The following is a 19,856-nucleotide window of genomic DNA, read 5'->3' on the forward strand; positions in this document are numbered from 1 at the left end:
CTGAACAATGTGATGACCTTCTCCTTTTTTCCAGTGCTATTTTCTATCTTTCTGTCAGAACCACACAATGCTTTGTTTGACTTTTCATATTCTTCATTCAGCAGCAATAATAATAATAATAATAATAATAATAATAATAATAATAATAATAATAATAATAATAATAATAATAAATATTAATATTATTAATAATATTAATAATATTAATAATAATAAAGAAGTAGTAGTGGTAGTAGTAGTAGTAGTAGTAGTAGTAGTAGTAGTAGTAGTAGTAGTAACATCATTCCATACTTCCCTCCTCTAATGATCTATACAGACTTAGCAAATGAATCCTCATGGTATCCCTGTGATAGAAAGAGGTAAGTAAAGTAATCAATCAAACAGTAATACAACTCATATTTGGTAAAATTGTGTAATTGACAAATTCATGTCTGCTATACCTAACTGGCTATTGGGAGGTAAATCTAAAAATACTTTACAAGCCTTGAAACAAACAGAAGATAATTTGTAGAAAAATAAGAATTGTTCTTCATACTTGTTATGTTTTCTTGGAAATAGAAATTTCTGCTTTGAAAACAAATTTAAATATAATTAGGATATTAAAAAAACCTAAACAAATATGCAACACCCGGATTCATGTCTTAGTGTCTTTCCAAAGTCTGACACACAATAGCTTGGGTTCCTAACTTCCTGGGAACTTTGGAAAACTCCCCAAAAGACCTAAAAAATTTGTATGTAGAGCCCAAATCTTAGTGTTCATTATTTCCAGTGTTCATTATAACCTGGGAGCTGCTGGTCAGAAATATGGTATTATCCCTGCTAAAAAGTATTATGGCTTCAAAATAGCTTCCTCTTCTGGAACGGTTAAGTGCAAATAATTTGCATAACAGGTACTATTTACCAAATATACTGTCCCATTTTGGTAATTTAAATGTATTAACTGTTATATCCAGAAGGCAGCCTACAGTCAGTAATTTTTCCCTGATTTCATAGGGCTAGCTGATTTTTTTTTTTTTAACTATCTCTCCAAAATAATTTCACAGTCCAAATTGAAGAAATATTGGAAAAAGCAATTCTTCCTGTCAGCACTACCTCAGATCATTTAGCAGAAATATCCTTTCACCTCCATTGGAGCTGGACAGGGAGGCAGAGCAGGGCACCCAGGGTTTTGTGGTCAGCATGGTGGCAACTGCTGCCTTAACTTCCCAAGGAGACCACTTAAGGTGATGTCTGAGAGCTCGGCTGCGCTGGATAATCCAAATTATTGTCTGCAGTTCAGGAGCAGCAGCCATTTGTACCTTTTCAGAGTGAGGAGAGCTGGGATTTACTGAGAAAGGACTTGTTCCAGGCCAGAGAACAAATGTCAGCATTGCCTGTGCTGTCTCTGTCCCAGCCTGTCTGTTTTTACACACTGACTCTCTGCCTATCCCCTGCTGCAGGATGCAATCAGTCCCATGGCTGGAGTTTGGCCAGAAGACTGTGGCTAACAATCCCAACCCATTTTTTATGCAAACTTGATTTATGACTTTGATCTTATCTTAAATAATTTAAAAATTAAATAATTTATACAGAATCTGTCACTTTCCAAGGCTCTTTCCTTTGTTCTTGCTTTGCTCTTCTGCATTTTCCCATCTCCCTCACCCTTTTTTGATCTGTACACATTTCCTTTCTGCATGGTGAGGCATCACTGACATGAGACAGGCACTAAACACTCCTTGCCCCTTTCATTCAAAGAAAGACCTGCAGGAACTGTAGATTATTTGTACCAGGGCTGTACTACCACCATCCACAGGCAGTTTTGATTGTCACTGCTTGTGATTCTGGGCTTGGCTGCCCTGAGTGGGTGAGCTGTGCTCTGTGAAGTGGGGAGTGTGCCTGCAGGTTCTTCCTGGCTGGCAGCAAATCAAAGGTGGTGCCAGGCAGCATCACTCTCCTCCTCTCCAGGCTGAGCCCAGATCCATACCTCAGCCTGGCCTCAGTCTGCAGGAGCAGCTGTCAGTACCCAGCTGATGTAGATCCACAGTAACCCAACAATGAAAGGGGCTGGTGCCCAGTACCCTTGTGAAATAAAATAAATAATTGATCCATAAAAGGGGAAGTCAAATGAGTATGGGAAGGTATTGCTGAAGAGAAAAAACCTAAAACAATCAAAAAACCCACCCTGAAATAAATTAGAGTAGGGGCTCTGGGAGCTTTAGGAAGCTATGAAATCTGACTTGCCTTGAGCTGCATACAAAAGAGGTGAGGTGGGTCTGATGTGACTTTCTGTGCCACTGAAACAGCAGACAGAGTTGGTGCCAAGCTTTGTCTGGGCTGCTTGAAGGTGGCACAAGAGGAGGGGATAGAAAACCACACACAGTGGAGAACTCCCTTTGCTTCCTCATTTTTTTGCCTCTGTGTCTGAGGCCAGATGGCTGCTGAACCCCAGGACTGGTTGCTTGGCTGAGACCATGGCTGTTATCAAGGTTAAAGTTAAGTTGGGGCTGAGGGGGCTGGCAGCGTGCAGCAGCCTGAGAGCTGTGGCATGGCCATTTGCTGGGCTGTGAGGGAGGTAACCTGGGGTCCAAATCTGTCCTGATAGCAACAATAAAGTTTATCTGTCAAACTTTAATGGTCTGAGACCCTTGCTGCCTCTCCTCAGTGGTGCTGCTGCGTTGGCAAAGCCACGGCTCTGTCCACCAATCTATCAAACAGACACACCATGGGGTTCCTGCTGCACTGGCCACCTTGGTACATCGAGGCTTTTTGGAGATAATCCTGTCACAGTGATGTGCAAGATGCTTCTCTGGGGAAAATTCAGCCAGAAGCTGCAGAAATGGGGTCCTGAGCAACCTCCTCCACGGGGAAAGACCATTAGAAACTATAGAAAAACCACTGTCATGGGGTTGCTTGGGAATTGTTATACAGAGACATCAGTCAGGTTTGTTCTGCTGGGGGATAGCTGGGAGGACAGGCTAGGAATCAGAGAGCCTGATGTCTCAGGCTTGTGGTGGCCTCACTATGAAGCATTGAGGCAATTCTTACTCTTGTTACAGTCACACCACCCTGAGAAAGCTCATGGAGAGACAGCACAAGAGAGAGCCGCATCCCTGAGGGAGGAGAGAAAAAAATAAACCTGATCATCAGGCTTATTTGCACATGAAGAAACAAGATCAGAGAGTCAAACAATTCAACAAATGTCATGAGAGTTGCTGGTGGCAGTGGCATCACCAGTCATGACAATCATGATATTTCAGCTTCCCTCCTCTTGCCTTGCCTTAGCTCTTTGACTTCAGGCTGGGTAAAACTGCTGTCTCCCTCTCCCTCCGTGCTATCGATCCCTCCATCTCCTGCTGGCATTTGCTAGGTGCCAATCACCCTGATATCTGAGAGACAGCAGCCTGGGCTGGATTAATCGGGACCAAGGCAACGTCACAGAGCCCGGCTCTGCCTTCCCTCCCTTTCATGTGAGCCTGTGAGATGGAGCAGATAGGGAGGCTGATTGAGAGACAGCCTCTGAGCATGCTCTGGGTCCACAGGCGCCACACAGAAATGTGATCCCATCATTTAGACAGCTCCCAAGTCCCCAGGGTAATTGGTGTCACCAGCTTGTCATATCCAATGGGTCAAGATCTAAAACTTATTTTTTTTCCCCCTTATTAGCATTTTTATCAGAAAAATATAAAATAAAAGAGTATGGGTCCAATTCTGCTTTCACAGAAATCAACATGAAAAATATCCATTTGTTTCAAGTGGATGGGAGCAGACCAGAAATCGTTTTTCCTCTTCCTTCTGTCCTGATTCTTCACCTCCCCCCATAATGCACCTGTCTTATCTGGTGACAAACAAAGGAAACTTGTGGTGTAAAGGTGCAGACAACATCCTCTCATATCAGCATAAACCTTGTCTGGAAATTAGAAGAGTTACTCTAGATTAAAAATAATGCAAGAAGAGTTTATGGGCCAGGACATCAGGACAGTGGTGTCTTGGCCATCTCTCCAGCTGCCTGATCAATGTCTGCAGAGTGACACTGAAGACACTTCTCCTGCCTGACAACCTCAGCAAATGCTTGTCCCAAGCTGTCTGTGGATTGCCTCCTGCTAATTCTTCTGGTTCATGGGGGCAAAGGTGCTACATCCCTCTGAGAGTCTGCTGGCCATTGACCTAGGCTCATTTGGGATTTACTGTCTCTTTTCCTCTTCCTGCAGCTTTCTCTGGCCAGGGGGAGTGTTAAACACAGAGGAAGTAGCTCTTCTACAATGTGAGGAGGGGAGCAGAAGACAAGGAAAAGACAGAGACTGACTTTGACTAGGAATGAAAATGAAGATAACCAAATAGAAGTAAAAATAGAATTTTTCCAGAAAAGAGAGAATAAAAACTCCAGAGGTGCACCAAGAGGTGCAGCTGTAAGGAGAGAAAGAACTTCAGTGGAGCTCTACAGCACATCCTCACAAATCAGCATGGCTCACACAAGGGGTGGGCTGGATTGTAGACAACCTACTCCTTGTGTGAGGCACAGGGCTTTCAGAGAGGAAATGTCAAGAGCTTCAAATTAAAAAGGAAACGTTGTGATATAATGGGAAATACTTGGTGCCAACACATGAGAAAGAAACAGTCAGGGAAGAAAGGAAAACCTTGTGGTCATTGCTCTGGAAGGAGTGTTGGCACACCAAAGTGTTATTCCTGAGCTGGTCCTACATACCTAAGCAAGGTTTGGGTCTCCCATTCAGTAAGGTGCTACTCTGGACAATGTGCTCAACAGCACTTCCCTCCTGAGCACAAATTGTGCAGGGGGCCACATTTTGTCATCAAATAGAAGAAGTAGCTATGTACACTGTCACTGCCTGAAAACCTGCTTGAGAGAAAACAGCCAAAGTCACTGGGAAGTATTGTGTCTGCCTGCTGCAGGCACCACCTCCACCTTCCTCCAAAATATCTGGCAGAGAGCCCAAGTTACCTGATACTGGTCTTGTCTTGCAGATCCTTGTTAATTTTATCCTAATGAAAACAAGTAATTTCAGAGGCATCCATTTAATAACATCATAAAGACCCCAGCGCCTGTACAGTCACGTCTTCTCAGGTTTGGTATGCCCACAGGAAACCTGAAGTTAGCACAAGAGGATTTTTCCCCAGTCTGTTTCAATCATACTGTTTGGGCCAGCAGGATTTTGTGTGGGCATATGTCTGTGTGTACATTTCATTATCATCTACCATGCTTGTGAATCTAAAAGCATTTCTCTCAACAGCTGCTGTTTTGTCCTGTGGTCACTCCAAAGGTACCCATGGTGATGCAAGGCACAGCAGGGTATTGGTGATGTGAGGAAGAAAGCTGGGATAACTGGGATAATTGGGATAAAGTGAGCAGGCTTATTTTATCCAAATCCTCAAAGTGTAGTGTGTTTTCATTCCACAACAATGGCTTAGCCCCCCTAGTAAATGTTCTGCATAGGTCCACACATGTCCAAAAGTTACTGCTAGAGCTGTCTATGGCACCTAGGAGACACCTGGGAGATTCCCAGAGCCTACCCTGGAAGGCATGGCTAATTTTTACTCCCATCATGTAACCAGTTCAACAGATAAGCCACTGCTTCCTCTTCTGCTCAGGTTTTTTGTCCACTCCCACGAGTTTTTGTGCATTTCCAGGTGATATTCCCCCCTCCCATGAACACTCAGAGAACTGCTGTCTATACTTACTGCCTGTGCATAGGCTCCATAAGCTCCAAACTGGATGGCCATGGGGTTGAACATGCCCATTTGTCCTGCCATTTGCTGCATGCGCCTCATTGTACGCTCCTTGTCCGTGTCCGCAAACTTCACCACCAGGCTTGAAGAGGCTCCCTGCAGCACAGGAAACAAAAGGAGACACACAGGGAATCAGAGCCTGATGCACTCCAGCTCATCAGTCCATACACCTAACACAGATTTAGTAGAATGGGATTCAGGTGCTGATGTTTTCCGTGCAACCTATCAGGCTGGGAATTTTGGCTTTTGCAAGAGGGTGCGAGCATCAAGAGGCAAAGGACCCTGGAGGGTGAATGCCAGCAGCCTGGCTCCTAGTTTCCAAAATTCCAAAGCTTCTAGGATGTCATTTACATTTTCTCTGCAAAAGTTGTTGCCTTATTCTTTCAACTTTCAGGCCCAGAATGTTGAGTCAGAGGACAAAGATCTGGACATGGTGCAGGGAAACGTAGGAGGCTTTGCTGCATGAATGTGGTAGGATTTGTAGACTGATTTGTTTTGGTGGAATGGGTGAGGTCTCTGCATTCCAGACCCCTGAAGTGGATCACGCTTTCAATGCCATGTCCTGTAACCCCCAAGCCCAGTGGGAAATCCCTGTCCAGCCTTGGAGACAGGAGTCAATATGCTAGGCAGGGTCTATGTGCCATCATGAAACAGCATCTCTTCAGCACTGCCAGATTAAGGGACCAAAAATAATACTGGAGGGACCTGAGATCCCTCTCCACAAACAGTAGGAAATAGAGGCTACCAGGAAAGAGCCCACACATTCCCAGGAAAGATCTACAATATTAGGATTATATCTGTAGTCAACACCAGGGCAGAACTATGGATGATCATCAGAGCTGCCTGCAGAAATCTGTGAAAAATGCAGTGCTTTTGGGAATGAAAGGAATCCCTCTCCTTCCCACAGCTAGATGAAGGGTCAACAGCTGCAATCCTTAAATTTCTGATAGGGGGCAGAGATGAGAAGAAATAGATCTACCTAGGAGGACATTTTTTGGTCTTTCTCCAAGGAAGTCCTAACTTCATGGGTTGGTTGCTTCCCCACAGGGTAAGGAAGGGAAGGAGGAGGTGCAGGGGAGGGACAATCTGGCTGCAGCCCTGACAGCAGTGGGCATTGCCCTGGGAGCTGGGCTGCCCCCCAGCCTGGGGAGATGGGCAGGACATTGACAGTGAGCAGCTGAAATAATTGTGCTCCCATGGCTTCTGTTCTGACAAACTGGTGTTCACTGGTCAAAGTACTGTCAGTTCTGGCTGTGGCAGTAGAGGAAGACCAGCTCCATGCCAGAGGAGCTGAACTGTTGCAGGACCCTTGTTGTCCTAGCACAGGACGAATTTTCTGGAATTGCACAATAAAAATATTATTAACTGGCTTACACATGCCCCTATGTACCTGCAAAGAGAAAAAATAATCTCAGCAAAAGCAGAATTGCTCTGCTACAAATTGGGAGGAGTGTAGTAAACCACAGCTATAGACATATGTATATATAAGTCTAAGCTATACATATTCAATAGCCTCTTCAGATTCTCAGTTATGAATAAAGATTGAGGAATTAACCTGCTAAAAAAAGACCCCAACAATCTAACACCACACAATGAGTGATGCTCCCTTGGATTAGCAATCTGTACTGGGAGAAAGTGATTTTCATTGGCAAAGAATCTTTCTTTTTGACCTGCTAGTCTCTCTCTAATAAATCTATAACCCACTCACACAATGTGATGAAGAGCAAGGTTTTGAAAGAAGTGCTTCAGGAAAACAAAGGGATGCAGAGATGAATGCTCCATTCAAAGATGGAGAGCAATCTTCAGCAGTTATTATAAAACCTAAACAGAAGGGGGAGTGGAGGAGAAGAGAAAGAAAAAAAAACCTGTAGCCAAAATTCCCCTGCATATCTGTTGAAGGCTGGGTGACTTTTAATTTTTCTTCAGATCACATGATGCAGATATTGATCCTTCCCCAAATCACACTCTTAATTGCAGCTCATCGACAAATGAATATTTTAATGCATACATTTCCTGCTAATTATCACCTGGACCAGTTCTTAATTAGATTTCAACACTCATTTAATTAACCCTGATCCAAGAGACTGTTTGGTAACTTGCATCTAATGATTTAAACCTATTTGCAGCTGTATTGGAGGGAGGCACTGGTCCACAGCAGATTGGGCTGTTCAGAGCTGCTGTTGTGATTTGCAGAGCAGACCCTGCATCATGATGAGCACAATGCAGGATGGAGGATTTTGAAACTGAGTGAGAGTGTCTTCATTTTTGCAGAAGGCGTTTCTTCTGCTGTGACCTGCTCCTGTTAGCATGACAGGCAAGTGTAAATAAGTTGGTGTCTTCTTCCTTCTTCTTTTCTCTCACTCTCTATTTGCCCTGGAAGTCTTGGGGCCAGGGAACTGCCTCAGGCATTTGCTGATGCCTCACACTGTTGAAAACCGAGCTATTATTGTAGATGGCATCATGAAAACATGGGTAACTTCCACATGAAGTGCTCGCCCCTGGAGTGTTCTTCCCTTCTGATGTGAGTCATAGTGACTGCACAGCAGCTGTTTGACCCAATGGGATCTCATCTTGCCTCCTGAGAGATGTTTTTCTGGGCTGCCTGTCGCAGCACGACTTCAGGCCTCTTTGAACATTGCTATCATATACACGGGGCAGAAAGGCCATTGGCAAATAGATTCAAGCTAGACCACACACTACAAAGAAGGAAGAGAAAAAGAAGAGGTTTTCCTGAGAGTTCTCTGCAATGAGATGTGCATGTAAGCGGTTAAAGGTGTGTAGCCAGTAGAGATGCTGCACTGCTCTTGAATATGGAGACTGACCTTGGGATTGATGCTTTCAGTGTGTGGTTCCTCATGTGCAGCTCTTTGATGTGGCCCAAAGGAAATCAGGCAGTAAACTGTATCAGATCAGCCAGTGCGGGACTTTTAACAGTGGAGCCAAATATTGCTGTTCATATACAGCAGAACAGGGCTGCCTTCTACTCCAGTGACTGCTACTAATCCACTGGACAGCAATAGAAATGCCCCAGAATGGGCCATGTTTTCCATAGGGTAAAAATGCTGCAGCCCTTCATCTGGATTATTTATTGCTTCCGTGAGGAGTTAAACCATGGTGTAAATCAGCTGTTGTCTGCTGGCAAAGGCAATAGGTCCTGTCTGCTGTGTCATTTACTAGTAATACATAATCTCCAGTTCTCAGACTGGACCTCATATTTTGCCAAACCCCATGAGAGTTACACTGGGTAAGTCAATAACATTTGAAATGTACTTCTACATTTTTCAGAGGAAAGGACCTGTTCATTTCTCTACCCTGCCCACCCACAGTCAGAAGATACTATCATGAAAGTGAGCCTTCCTGCTGATGCCTCTGCAATAGGCTGCTTGCAATTGGAATTTATCTCTTTTCCCCTCAAATCAACCTCCTTTTTCAAGTGCTTTGATATCTACTGATGAAAAGAATGATAAGGGCTAAGTATTATTATGCTTCTCCTATTCTCTCTTGGGCCAGCAAGTCTACTTAATATGGCTATCTTTCTTCCCATCCCCCTGCCACGCATGGTAATGAATTGCTCCCCTTAGTCAGCAGAGTCAGGCACTCTCTAGGTTGGTGGGGTGAGGGAAAAGATGGAGGAAAAATCACTCTGCGCCACACTCACTTTGTAATCCCTAATCAGAGCCCTCTGTGAGAAAAACTAATTTCCCAGGCTGTCTTGACGTGTGAAATAAAGTCATTCTTGAAAACAGGAGCTTGACAGGTCGCTTGTGAAATTTTATATTCAGCTAAAAATAAAATATCCATCCATTGATATTTCATTTAAAGGCAAAGGAAAACAAATCTATTGCCTGGTTGTTGGAACTTTTTTGCATTAGATATGGTCTTCCAAATGGAGTGTATACACGGATTAAGTAAAAGCGTTTCAGGAGGCCAAACATTACTACCCAGGAGCAGGGAAAAATCACGGAATCACAGAATCAACTAGGATGGAAAACACCTTTGAGATAATTGAGTCCAACCTGTGACCAGACACCACTGTGTCAACCAGACCATGAGTGCCACATGCAGTCTTTCCTTAAACACCTCCAGGAACTGTGACTCCACCACCTCCCTGGGCAGTCCATTCCAATGCCCCATCACCTTTTCTGTGTAGAAATTCCTCCTAATGTCCAACCTAAACCTCACCTGGAACAGCTTAAGACTTTGTCCTCTTGTCCTATTGCCTGGGAGGAGAAACTGACCCTCACCTGGCTACAGCCCCATTTCAGAGAGTTGTGGAGAGAGATGTAGAGGATACCCCCTGAGCCTCCTCTTCTTTAGGCTAAACGACCCCAGATTCCTCAGACATTCTTGGCTATCTTGCAGGTGTGATGGCACCCAAGATGATCTGTTCCACAACCTTGCTGGGGACCAAGGTCAGGCTGACAGGTCTGTATTTTTCTAGACCCTTCTTCCAGCCTTTCTGATGGATGCATGTCACATTGGCACCTCCAGCCATCTGGGATCTCCCCAGTGGGCCAGGACTGATGGTAAATGATGGAGAGGGGCTTGGTGAGCTCCTCCACCAGCTCCCTCATCACTTTAGGATGGATCTCATCTGGTCTCATAGACTTGTGAGCCCCTAAGTGACTCAGCAGGTCTCTTTGTGCTTCTGCTTGGATTACAGGGGGGCTGTTTTGCTTCCCATCCCTGTCTACTAGCTCAGGTGTCCAGTTGCTTCTCCCTACAACAATATTCTTAGGAAAAGTTCTGTGAAGGTCTGGCCTTGCAGAATATATGCATGAATTTCCTTTTCCTGCCAGCCCTATAAATCTGCTCTGATTCCTTAGGTTACTAATCTCCACAGATGGTTAGACACCTTTTTCCTTCAAAACTGATGAATCTGGGCCTAATTTGCCAAAGTAATTATATTGCGTTTCACTTTAAGCTTAGTGAATCTCCTGCTGGAGGCAAGCATACATTTAAGTCCTTTAACACAAGAGTGTCTCGTGTAGGTGGACCTTTACATCTTTGTTAGCTCAAATGGAGCCAGATAAAAGTTCTAGGCCAAAAATATTTTTTAAAAAATTTGTTATATTAAAGTTCCAGTGTCTAAACTCTTGAGTATAAGAGATCTGAATATGCAGATCCTATAAAATACCTTCAGCCATCAACACAAAGATGCTTAAATGAGTAGGTGCTGCTGGACACTTGTCTTTTGGGCAATGACTGTATTCCTAAGTGTCACCACAGAAAGTGGTGGAAATTTTGCCTTAGCACTCCCTTTGTGACTACAAAACAGAGCTGGGAGGATGCTGACCTTCAGCAAGACAATCAGGGTAATATTTCCATGCAAGAATCCTTGATGTTAAGGCCCAAAAGCCAAAGGAAGATTTATTTGCTTTGGGCTCTGTTATCTCAGGCCATTTGGCATGATGTCCCCTAAGTCTGAAAACAAATTTGGAATTTTTTGGAAACGCCTATGCAGCTCTATTGAAGAGGGCTGGTGGATTCGACAGTGGGGTTGGACCCCAACCTGGGATTTTAGGCAAGTGAAAAAGAAACTACTGTCCAATTAAACTGCAGAGCAGTGGGAATTTCTGCTAGGCAGAAATGTAATTACCCAGGCTGGAAAGTGACCAAAAGACCAGGACTAACATCCCTCCCATCTTGTGAAATACGTTATTTTTCTGCACTCAGGGCTTCAATTTCATGTCTCATCTGAAAGATGAGTAGGACAGCAGTCACTAGGAGCTATTTCCACTTTACAGTCCTGAGAGCTGGTTTAGACACTCTTGAGAGTGACAGAGATGGAGAGGGGAAAGGAGGCATTCATCCAGGACCGTAGTGATGGACCCTTTGATAATGCTGCTCCCTCAGTAGAGAAGATTCTTCATGCAATGTCTAAGCAGAGAGAGTTGCTGCAGGTACTTCCCTTCACAGGTCTCCGGAGCTGTTAATTTATTTGGAGTGGAAGCTTGATTTAGGTTTTATTTGCCCATACACTACTTACCAGGTGTCTCTCAGAGCTGAAGTTATTGCTTTCCACAGGGCAACAGAATCATTGACTCCTGGTGTCACTGTACCCAATTCTAATTAGGAAGAACTCAATATATAACCCAAGTGTTAGTATGCCTCTCGAATCAAAGCCAGGTATCTGAAAAACCTAAACTTAAAAGCAGAGTTCTTCAAGCGCTTTTTTTCAAGCATTTTTCAGCTCAGTCTATGAATGATAAAAGTCCTCACAAAATCATTCACCTCCCTTAATGCATTATGAAGTGGGAGGTATTGTTGCATTACACCAACAGACTGGTGATTCTTTCCTGATATTTAGGACCGTGAAAGGAGTAAATGGTTTTTTTGCCTATTTGAAGAAAAACATAAAATTAAGAATCCAAAAGAAAATGTTGTATATTTCCCCTTTCCAATAAGAGCAACATGGTTTGAAAGATTAGGTATGTTTAGTTCCATATTAACTAAAAATATACTTCCCCATAAAATATACTTCCACCAAAAAAAAAAAAAAAAGCTTAAGTTTTTTTATAAATTATGATTACTATTAAAAACATGTTTGGAAGCTGCAGCATAGAGACCTATGAATGATCTTTCCATTCAGTTAAACAAGCAAGGATGAAAATAAGAGAAGTGGAATTATTCCAGGGTCATAATGTGAATTGACTGTTGTCAAAGCAAACTAGAATCTCAACCAGGTATGGAGATCCTGATGCTTCAGGACTCTGCCCACAAGAATTCCACACCTCTTTGGCACCTCAGGATGAGGACATGAACAGCCTATGATGACTTGGGGGGAAAAAAAGAGATGTTGAGGAAGGGCTGGCAAGCTGGGCAGATACATTTCAGATGTTCATATGACAAAAAAGAACATTTCCAAGGCACTGCATTGCACATGATTGTGCTTCCCAGATCCCTGTCATGCTGCAAGACTCCAGGCTATTGTGGTGTAAACCATGCTGCCCAATTGAGATAGTAAGTGATTTGAATTTTTGCAGCATGTTTAAACTGGAGATCTCCAGGCACTGTCCAGACATGGGCTGGACCAGATGGGCTTTAAAGGTTACTCCAAACCCAAAATTTTCTATGATTCTACAGTTAATTGAGAATATATTCTGCTTTCAGGGAGGTGTCACCCATGCTTTAATACAGAGAAACAGATGGTGAACTGAAGCAATGAAATGGTGTAAATTCAGTGCAGCTCTCCTGGGTTTTGGTGAAGAAAAGAGTTGGTTTATGTTGAAGGATCTGCCCTTGCTCTTTTCCACTCCATTAAGACTGAAATACGCCACCTTCACAACCACTATTCCTGTGGGCACCAACCAGACCATTTCCATTTGGAATGAGAAGTCAAACATGCTCTTTTATGTGATTTCACTTGCCAGTGGACATCTGAGGCAAAGACATTGGGGTCTGGTAGGATGCTTCACATTCATGACTTTGTGTGAGCTTCAGCTGAGAGTATTATTTGAAAGTCATTGTTCTGATTCTTTGTTTTGATTCTTGGAGGACATCTTTGTCCTCTAGAAATTAAATCTGAACTTTGCAAAACCCATTTGGATAATAGCTACTGCATCGCTAATGCTATGTTTTGCACAGGGATAGCATTCCACCATTTACTAAGATCTTTCTGTTTTCCTCACAAGAATGCATGCTATCAGTACTGAACACACACCAGAGCAAGGCTGGGAAGGGGTGAATTTAAGGAAAAAAATATGAGAAGAATCCAGAGTGATTTAATGCTGATCCAGAGCCTACTTAACTATGTGGGAAGCTCCCACTGATAGAAATGAGGCTTAGATCAAAAGATACAGGAAGAGAAAAGGAGGAAGAAAGAAATGCCCCCAAAGCAAGCAGAAGAGGTAAAGACAATGGTGACATCTTGAATCCTTATTACAGGAAGGTGGTGATGCCCAGTGGAGCTACCTCTAGCAGGCCAGGAACTCCCTTAGCAGGCAGGGACTCTTTCATTTCTCCCAGGCTGGAGGCTTCTCAATGACTCTGATATCCCACGAAGGTCCCTGCCTGTGAATTATTTTAGCCCCTCAAGCGCTAATCTCACACGGATTAGACAAGAGTTGAGTGGAGCAAGAATTGCAGGGGCTGCTGTTATCACCAGGACCTGGGCAATTCCCAGGAGTGGCACGATCCTGTTCCTGCCTCCCCACGGCCACCTCCACACTGCTGATTTAATGAGCAGCTCCCCTTGGACTTGTGAAGGGATGGGTGGGTGCCAACCAAGTATTTTTTTTTCCAGAAGGAGGCAATGTGGCTCACAAGCTTGTGTCCCATTTGGATGCAGTGAATGCTATGGGTCAGAGGGAGCAGGGAAGCCCAGGGAAGATGTCCAGTGACCCAGAAATATGATTAATTAGTTAATTTACAAAACTATGGAAGAGGCAGGCAACACAGTCTTACAATTTTACTTTTTGTTGGAAGAATTAAGGGAAATTATGGCAACACTGGGAACCTGCTGTCCCAAAGCTTGTAGAATCAGCAGTCTTGGTGGAAGTGCTGGGATGGGGTCTATGAGCATTTTTCCCTCTCCATCCAGAGCCCACTGCTCCATGGGAAGCAAAGGTGAGTTATCAGGTGTCGCTGGACTTTGGTAGAAATGGCTGCAAACTCACATGTAGGTATTACATGTCCTCTGCTTTTTTCATCCTAAAGGACAACACACCTTTATAAATGGTGTTTAAGTAGCATATTCAAAAAATCATTTATTACTGGAAAGAGGGCCAGGCCTGCTGCTGGTGACTTATAAATGGCTTTCTAAGTTATTACTAATTTTTTAATACAAGGAATGGATGTGCTGTGCTTTGCCCTGAGTTAAACAAAACAGCCTCTGTGTTGCACAAGGACATTGCAAAGAACGTGTGTTCTTTAGAGAGTTCAAGATCAACAGAAAAGAGAAAAACAGGGTCAGAGTCGACATCTCAATTTTCACCCATCAGTTTTTCTAATATCAATGGTGTAAAACCAGGCCTCAGCCTTCTGCATTAATTTAAACAGGCGGACTGGGAGTGATGGTACCTCACTCTGTGCTGGGCTTTTTCACTTTGGGCAATTAACTTTCAGCCAAACTCAGGTATGAGTCATGAAGGACACTTAGATGCTGGAGCTGCATCAACTTTCAGCCTGGATTACCTCTGAGAATCTCCTCTTTGAGTTTCTGTGGTCATGTAAAAGGAAAGTCTAATGGATTTTCCACTTCCTATTTTAGTTTCAAGAAGAGGAGGCTCAAGAGGAGAGCTTATGGCTCTCTGTGACTACCTGAAAGGAGATTACAAGGTGGGGACTGTTCTTTCCTACTGTGGCTGCAGTGGAAGGTCAGAGAAAATGGCCTTAAACTGAGACAAGAGACATCCTAGCTAGATATTAGAATGAAAACCATTGTTAGGGTTGTCAGGCTTTGGAATGTGTCACCCTGGTGGAGTCACCATCCCTGGAGGTGTTCTACAAGGCATCTGGATCTGGGTGATGTGGTTTAGGAGTTACAAAGGTGGTGCTGGGTTGATAGTCGGACTTAGGGATCTCTTCCAACTTCGATGGTTCTGTGATACCATTTACCCTGAGGGGCTCAGTGGCTCTGTCTCTACTGACTCTCACGATGTGGCTTTTACCAGTTGAGAATTTGATCCCACGCTGGAATCTCAATGAAAGTAAATTTTGTTGGTTAATTAATACTCTGAATTGTGGTCTGTTTAACTCTGTTTGTACTATGGGTTTGTCTGTGGTTCTGTTTATGTTACTGGGATGAAGACATTTTCAGTAAGCGAGGGGGTGAACTGAAAACTTAAACTTTGATATTCTTAATTCTGTGTTTCTCAGATATCAATAAATATTAAGATTTAGATTCTCAGGTGTTCACTGGTTATTACTTCTCTACTGGAACCAGGAACAAGAGCTGCTGTCACTTGGTTAAGAACAGCCTAAACAGATAGATTCATTATGTAAAAGACTTGCTCATTCCCATACATTGTATTATTTTTTCTTTTGCTTCTCTGTTGTGTCTTGTCTATTAAGGAGACCTTCAGATGATGTAGTTACTGGCATTTTGAGCATCAATCCTAAACCCTCAGCTACTCAAGACAGTCTCTCTTGGGTCCTAGACCCTCTCCTTCAACTGTAACAAAAGTGTAGATGACCTTGAAGTTTTGTACTTTGACTGACACTTTGAAGCAATTCATCCAGCCAAGTTAACCCTGGCCTTTAGTTAGCAAACTGCTGAGTGTAGGAGCTGTCCTGTCAGAGGTTTTTATGGTGTTTAGCACACAGCAATTTTCTCTAGGAACAACAGTAACCACATTTCCAGCAGCAGTAGTCTGAGAGGACGTCTACCAGAGTTTCTGGGAGGATGAGAAGAGTGTTCCAGTTAATGAGAGACCTGCAAACATGAAGATGTGGCTCCATGCACCTGGCTCACTAATCTGGGTGACACTTTCCCGAAGAAAGTGTCTTGCTGGAAATGGAATGCACTGCAGCTTTTAAACAGCAGCCCAACTACCCCAACTTTGTGGAAGTGACAAACCCTTCTGAGCACTAAAGGCTGCCATGAGCCTGAGGGGAGAAGGGAGCGTGCAGCTGGATGTGAGCGCGTATTTGCGAAGGAGGGAGGAGCGATGAGGAAAGTTTCTCCTATGAAAGAAATGATCTAATTTGAAGCAAGTCCCTCATGGGAAGAGCTGTGACAGAGGCTGCTCTGTTCCTGTTAATTTTCACAGTGCAGCTGTCAGCGGGTCTGTAAATAGTACTCTGCGAAGCCAACGCTTCCTATCCACACATCAACCATTCAATTAACAGAAGAACAGAAGAAGGAAATAAAGTGCACCACAGCCTTCTATCACGGCTTTGATGTTTTCCAGCAATTTATGAAAGTGTACACAAATCTAATTACAAGCCCCACTGCTTCCCATTTACATGGAGCTCCTCAAGTTCAGAGCTGTTTATATCAAAATAATTGTTAAAAATACCTCAGCTGATGTACGGCATTGTGGCCCCCCACTCACCGGAGCCACCAGGCTGCTCCTCCCAGGCAGTTCTTGCTGACTCAGTGCTTTAAAGGGTGCAGCCTGCTCCTGCAGAATCTGCCTCCCCTCCGCTTGTGAGCGCAGCACCCGGCCTGCAGCTCCATCGTGCCCACAAAGGCCCATTCTCCTCCTTTCCTCCACCTGCTCAGAACATCTTCTGCACACTCTGCACTGCTTTCCCCTCAGCCCCGAATCCACCTAAATATTTCTCTGCTGGGTTAGTGGGGGGTGAGCACAGCTGTTCAGCTGTTTCCACAGTGGGGCTGTGTCTGAAGGCAGCCTCACAGAGCTCTGCAAAGTCATAGCAGCACCACGGGAATGCACAGCAATAACAGCAGCAATCATTAGTGTGAGCTGGGGGTGGCTTCCTTGGTGGGGTGCCTGAGCATCCAAAGCCAGGAAGATGAGAACCAGTGCCCCGTCTGCCATTAGCTTGAAAGAGGCCACTGCGCAGGACAAAGCCACTTGTAAGCTGTGGTTTAGTGCCTGGCATCCCTGCCCATGCCAGGGCGCTGGAACTAGATGATCTCCAGGGTCCCTTCCTACCCAAATAATTCTGTGATTCTTGGGACAGTTTTTGATACTCTCATATTTAAATCACTGTTACCTGATAAACCAAAGAGGTGACAAATTCCTTTAGCTTAAATAATGGAAAAAAATATCTTATGGTATGAAGGGATGGACAGTACATTGTCTAAGGAAAGAAGACAATTTTTTCACCTGATTGTTACCCATGTTTGGCTGGAAATTTTTCTACTATGGGTGGACTTCCAAAGAACATGATGGACAGACACTCAAAATCAACCTCATTCAAGGTGTTATGCCATTCATATTTTCTTGCTTAATAAAAAGCGTAAAGTGCAACAAGCACTTTACAAAGTACCAAAAGATCTAATCTATATGTCATCTAACAACACTGAGTAATAATTGCATCATTTGATATTGGTGGTTCCTGGACACTGTTGATGAATTTGGTTTTGTCATTTGTGTTGATAAGAGCTGCATGGAAAAACATTTAAATGAAAGCCTCCAAGTTAATGAAGTTGTGCATTGCAACACTACCATTTTTTCAAAGTTCAGCTAAACTGAATCTTTCTCTGAAAGGCAGACGTCTGTTCAGTGCTTGTATCCAAGTCTCACATTTTCCCTTTTCACAAAACCAAGGAGTCCATCTGAAAAGTAATTTTCATGGAAAATGTTCAGCCAGCCATGGATAGACTTGGAATGCTATTGCCTGGATGCAGAGGAAATGTTGTGCTTTGACCAAGCTGCTGCAGGCTTGTGCAGTAAAACAAAGAGAGAATTTGGTCTGTGTGGTAGGAGAAGCCACCAGAAGCTTGAGGCCTTGAACCCCCATTAATTAAAGAAGGATATGGAATGAAGATAGTGCTGACAATTAGTGTGTTAAGCAAGTTCACAGCACATCTAATGGAACAGGAGTCAGGGGACTCTGCTGCAGGATGCCTGGTTTCTGAATCCCAAATTGCTTTATCTGGGCAACAAACATCCAGGACAGATTTCAGGTCTCCCAGCATTGAATGTGAAGTGTTCACTTTAAGCTGCACTGGCTTTGTCTTTAGTTTTTAAGCACTGGTGCTTTTTTGCATTCTGGTCCTTTTTTCATTCTAAGTTGCACTTTGGATGATGAACCACTATTTTGGAGCTGGAGTACCATAGCAAATTGATGCCTAAAATTAGCTAAAAAGCACACTTCTATTTGGGCTTGCCTATTAGTTTGACAGGTTTCAAAATCTATTTCTGTAAAATAAAATTTCTCCAGAGGTATCTATTTTCCTCTATTGATTATAAGAGAAACTTAGATGACAAACTTGGATGACAACCTCAGACATGAGTTTCTTAACTTCTGGATGTCTCAAATTAGGTTAGATGGGGCCCACCTCAGGTATTCAGTCTAAGCCTGTTATTGAGTTATCCATTATAATGGGACAGGCATGCCCAGAAGGTGATATTGCCCATCCTAGCACAGAAAAAGTGAAGAATGCACAAATCTCTGGAAATGTCGCTCTCTCTCCTTTCTGCAAGAATCCTAGAAGATATTTAGAATAGGTCACAAACTTTCAGATAGTTAAAGATAAGCCAAGAACATCACACTCTTCACTTCTCACCCTTGTGCAGGAAATGTAAACAGTAACATTACTGTTCTTCCCCTTCCAGGAATGAATTCATTACCAAAGAAATTCCGAGTTGCCTCAGTGGGCAACATGGTGAAAAGAGTGCAAAACCCTCTATTTTTTAACCCTGTGCAGCTTCTGGGGAGGATAGCTGCTGTGACTTAAATGTGTATGATTCTGCCCTCTACTCCACCCTCTTGAGATCCCTCCTGCAGTGCTGCATTCTGCTCTGGGGGCCCAAACATAAGAAGGACGTGGAGCTGTTGGATTGAGTCCAGAGGAGACCACAGAGATGCTCAGAGGGCTGGGGCACCTCTCCTCTGAAGACAGGCTGAGAGAGCAGGTGTTGATCAGGGTGGAGAAGAGAAGGCTCCAGGGACACTTTACAGCATCTTCCTGCCCCTGAAGGGCTACAAGAGAGCTGAAGAGGGGGTTTTAACAAGGGTCAGGAGGGAGGGGAATAGCTTCAGACTGAAAGAGGGCAGTCTTAGGTCAGCTGTTAGGAAAAGAATTGTTACTGTGAGGGTGGTGAGGCAGTGGAGCCTGCTGCCAGAGAAGAGCTGTGGGTGCTCCATCCCTGGCAGTCACCAAGGCCTGCTTAAATAAGGCCTTGACAAACCTGGCGCAGTTGGAAGTGTCTCTACTCCTGCTAATGGACATGTAGATGATCTTTAGGGTTCCCTTTCAATCCAAACCATTCTGTGATAGTTCAATGAAGTTTTGGGAAGAGTTTGCTTTGTGTGGGTGGACGGACAAGGCCACATCTTAGATTAGTAAGATGTGTTCTGCAGAATGACTCTTGTGCAATTTGGCTGTTTTCCAGGTATGAAGACATGGGGAGAAGGAGAAAACCAAGCTGAGGATGATGCCTAGGAAAAGCATGACTGACAGGTGGAATGATAATATTGTCCACAGTGATTGAAAATGAAGGTGGAGGATAGAAAAAACAGGTTTTGGGTGGAAAAGTTCAAGAGCTCAGTTTTAT

At 43.8% G+C, this 19,856-nt stretch overlaps 1 protein-coding gene across 7 annotated transcripts in view; it reads right to left on the reverse strand.

The window, feature by feature from the left end:
- Nucleotides 1-19,856, reverse strand: part of CELF4 (CUGBP Elav-like family member 4) — a 694,523-nt gene that overhangs the window by 74,565 nt on the left and 600,102 nt on the right. For all 7 annotated transcript variants that reach the window (XR_009420407.1, XR_009420405.1, XR_009420406.1 and 4 more), the window contains exon 6: nucleotides 5,674-5,817. Coding sequence is in view for 3 of the 7 variants with exons in the window: in XM_059491868.1 (XP_059347851.1) it covers nucleotides 5,674-5,817 (144 nt within the window). In the remaining 4 variants the exon portion in view is untranslated. The remainder of the gene's footprint in view (nucleotides 1-5,673; nucleotides 5,818-19,856) is intronic.

This window comes from Ammospiza nelsoni, chromosome Z, assembly GCF_027579445.1.
Source record: "Ammospiza nelsoni isolate bAmmNel1 chromosome Z, bAmmNel1.pri, whole genome shotgun sequence".
NCBI lineage: Eukaryota > Metazoa > Chordata > Aves > Passeriformes > Passerellidae > Ammospiza > Ammospiza nelsoni.